Raw genomic sequence first — 2885 nt, forward strand, 5'->3', positions numbered from 1 at the left:
TTTACATTCACTAACTTTGGAGAAAAGTTTATCATTGTTCATCCTTAATCATTAATATTTTACATCATAGGTTTAAGGTGCATCTGGTGAAATGGCTGATATAGTGGTGGGATTGTATGTCAGTGGAGCTTGTACATAGATCATTGTTGGATTATCACACATTCTTGTTATATATGCTTTGATGAAAAATCTTTGGCTTTTCTAAGAAATTTAAAAACTGGATTAAATTCAATAGCCTGATTATTCTTTGTCAAGAATGGATGTCAGCTGCTTCCTGGGGGCTGAGCCCCCCCTAAGGTCAGATCCTAGAATGGCTGTCAGACTTAGGCGCTGTCTGGGTTCTTACGTAAGTTGGCAACTCAGGCACTTAAATAAGTCAAGATAGCATAATGTTTTATTGTTTGTTTTCCAATTTGACACAATTTTCAATCAATATTACTGAATCAGTGATTACAAATTTGTAAAAAGTGACAAAACACTGAAAAGAAATTATAGATGTGGAGGATGTCAGTTCAGGTTGGAATTTTTCCCCAGTATTAATTTATTGGATTTTGGCTGCTCTGTTTGTGGTTTGTCTAATATGAACAAATGGTCCATAGTTTAAATAGATAAAACCGGATTCCATCTTTACAATGCAAATGTCATAGTATTAGTAGTGCTAATTTCACATCCTGTCCACGCAAGGGTTTTTATGAGACAACTGAGTAAAGCAGTCATTGAAGACAACAAAGAGCACAGCAAACTGCCATAAAACTAGAATAAAGTAGGACCTGCATTTCTAGACATATTTAAAAACTAAACAAGAGTTTAGGTTCATTGCTGAGTTAACCAGTATTTGCTATATTTTGGTAGTACAACCAGTGCAGACAGAGATCTTCACAGGTAATATCTTCAATGGACGTACATTTATAGAGTTAATGTATGGAAACAGCCTCTCAGTGAAAGTGTGTGTGAAGGTGTGTATGTCAGTGTTCATATCAGGATCAGAGAATGACAGTTTTCCTCTATCAAAGTCCAGATGGATCCTGATCTTATAGGGCTTCTTCGTCACTGACAAAACAATAGAGGGATCTGATAAAGAACGAGCTGTGTAATTACCATCATACAACCCCATTCTCCATAACTGAGACATCCGTTTCCCCTTCCTGTGTGCAGATTCTCCTGTTACACCAACAAACCAGTCTGTGTTGTCTCCCACCTCAACATCCCAGCTGTGAGTCCCTGATTTAAACCCCTCAGAGCCCAGGACAATTCGATAACAGTCAATCCTCTCTGGGTTTTCTGGAAGCTTCTGTTTCTTCCCATGACTCACACTGGTCAGATCTACAGACAAGATGAGTTCTGAATGAGCAGAGTTTGGATCCAGAATCACAGGAGTGTAGGAGACCATCTTCTTCATCTTGTTCCAGATGTTGAAGCTCAGGTTGCCCAGATGTTTGGCCACGTCTATCAGAGCTCCTAGCCCTAGTTGAGGAGTATCCAGCAGGGGGTGCTGCTGCTGTCTTTCCACTGTGGCCTTGTATCGACTCAAGAGTGAGGTGTCCTCAGCTCTCAGCTCGTCCTCTGTGGCTCGGATTAATTCTGACAGGGACTGGATTTCCCCACTCAAAACCTCCATCTTCTCCTTCATCCTTTGAGTCTTCTGCTCCTCTTCCTCCCTCAGAACACTGATCCTGGCCTCCTCTTCCTCTTGGAGAAACTGGTGTAGCCTCTTAAACTGTTCCTTAATCTGCTTCTCTGTGTGTCGGGCCTGGACTGTTATGTGCTCTACTGTTTGATCACACTTTCCTTTGACTTGTTCATGGAGCTTCAGTTTCTCCTGTAAGAGCGTCAGGTACTTTGTGAGCTCCACTCTGTGATCCTGTGCCGCTTCATCGATTGGTTTAAACCTGTGATTTCTGTGTGCTTTTGAATCTCGACAGATGACACAAACTGGCTGCTGATGGTCCAGACAGAAGAGTTTGAACTTCTCAGAGTGCAGATTACAGATAGGTTCTAAATCCCTCTGGTCCTCTCTCTGTCGTAATAAAGCATCACACAGCCTTTTTAATACCAAGTTGCAGGATGGTTTAGCCATTAATGATATTTTCTTACAAACTGGACACTCCTGTAGTTCTTTCTCAGTCCACCAGCTCTCCACACAGGTTTTACAGAAGCTGTGGCTGCACAACAGGACAACAGGATCTTTAAAGACATCATGGCAGACAGGACAGCAGAGGTCCACTGCTTCAATTCGTAGAGACATATTCTCAGAACAACTGAAGTGAGAAAGCAGAGTGAGTGACTTGTATTGTACATACTGGCATACTTTGCAACAATATACAATACTTACATTCATTTTGAGTCCGTAAAAGATCCACTCAGTGTAGGGTGTTGGAGTTAGTATGATCCTAAAGTTGTTTTATCTCTGTCATCATTCACTTCATGTAGAGATGTGTCTTATCCTGTCTGTTTGGTTTATGTTCATGAGGAAGAATAACTTGTTTCTGGTGAGTCATGTTACTGGAACAGGTGGAGCTTAACTAAGGTCACATTAGTTTTTATGCTTTGAAAACTGCCACAGGGTAATGCCACAACAAATTCCAAGATGACGGCCTCAAAAAACTATGCTTAAAATAGTTTCTGCTTATAAATATATTCTAGCACGTGTTACCTTTAATGCAACATACAAACATTAGTACATTGCAACTGCTTTTAGCCAGGTAGGTAAATCTGATATTGATATAAATCAGCCACTGAGACAATGTTGAGAGTGCAGAATTTGGAGCACAGCACTCAACACACTAAACTGACACAGAACTGAGTCACGCGCACATTGCTGCATCCAGTATGTGACCATTTATATTCCAGGGGTGGAGCCAGAAAAAATGGTGTGTGTGTGTGTA

At 40.9% G+C, this 2885-nt stretch overlaps 1 protein-coding gene across 1 annotated transcript; it reads right to left on the reverse strand.

Moving 5' to 3' along the window:
* Window positions 1-389: 389 nt before the first annotated feature.
* On the reverse strand, window positions 390-2450 carry LOC115420119 (zinc-binding protein A33-like). The gene is made up of 2 exons (XM_030135357.1): window positions 2333-2450; window positions 390-2258 (listed from the first exon to the last, which is right to left on the reverse strand). The coding sequence occupies exon 2, from the start codon at window positions 2243-2245 to the stop codon at window positions 839-841; it is 1407 nt and encodes a 468-aa protein (XP_029991217.1). The 5' UTR covers window positions 2246-2258; window positions 2333-2450; the 3' UTR covers window positions 390-838.
* Between the last annotated feature and the right edge of the window lie 435 nt (window positions 2451-2885).

This window comes from Sphaeramia orbicularis, chromosome 5, assembly GCF_902148855.1.
Source record: "Sphaeramia orbicularis chromosome 5, fSphaOr1.1, whole genome shotgun sequence".
In the NCBI taxonomy this organism is placed as follows: Eukaryota; Metazoa; Chordata; class Actinopteri; order Kurtiformes; family Apogonidae; genus Sphaeramia; species Sphaeramia orbicularis.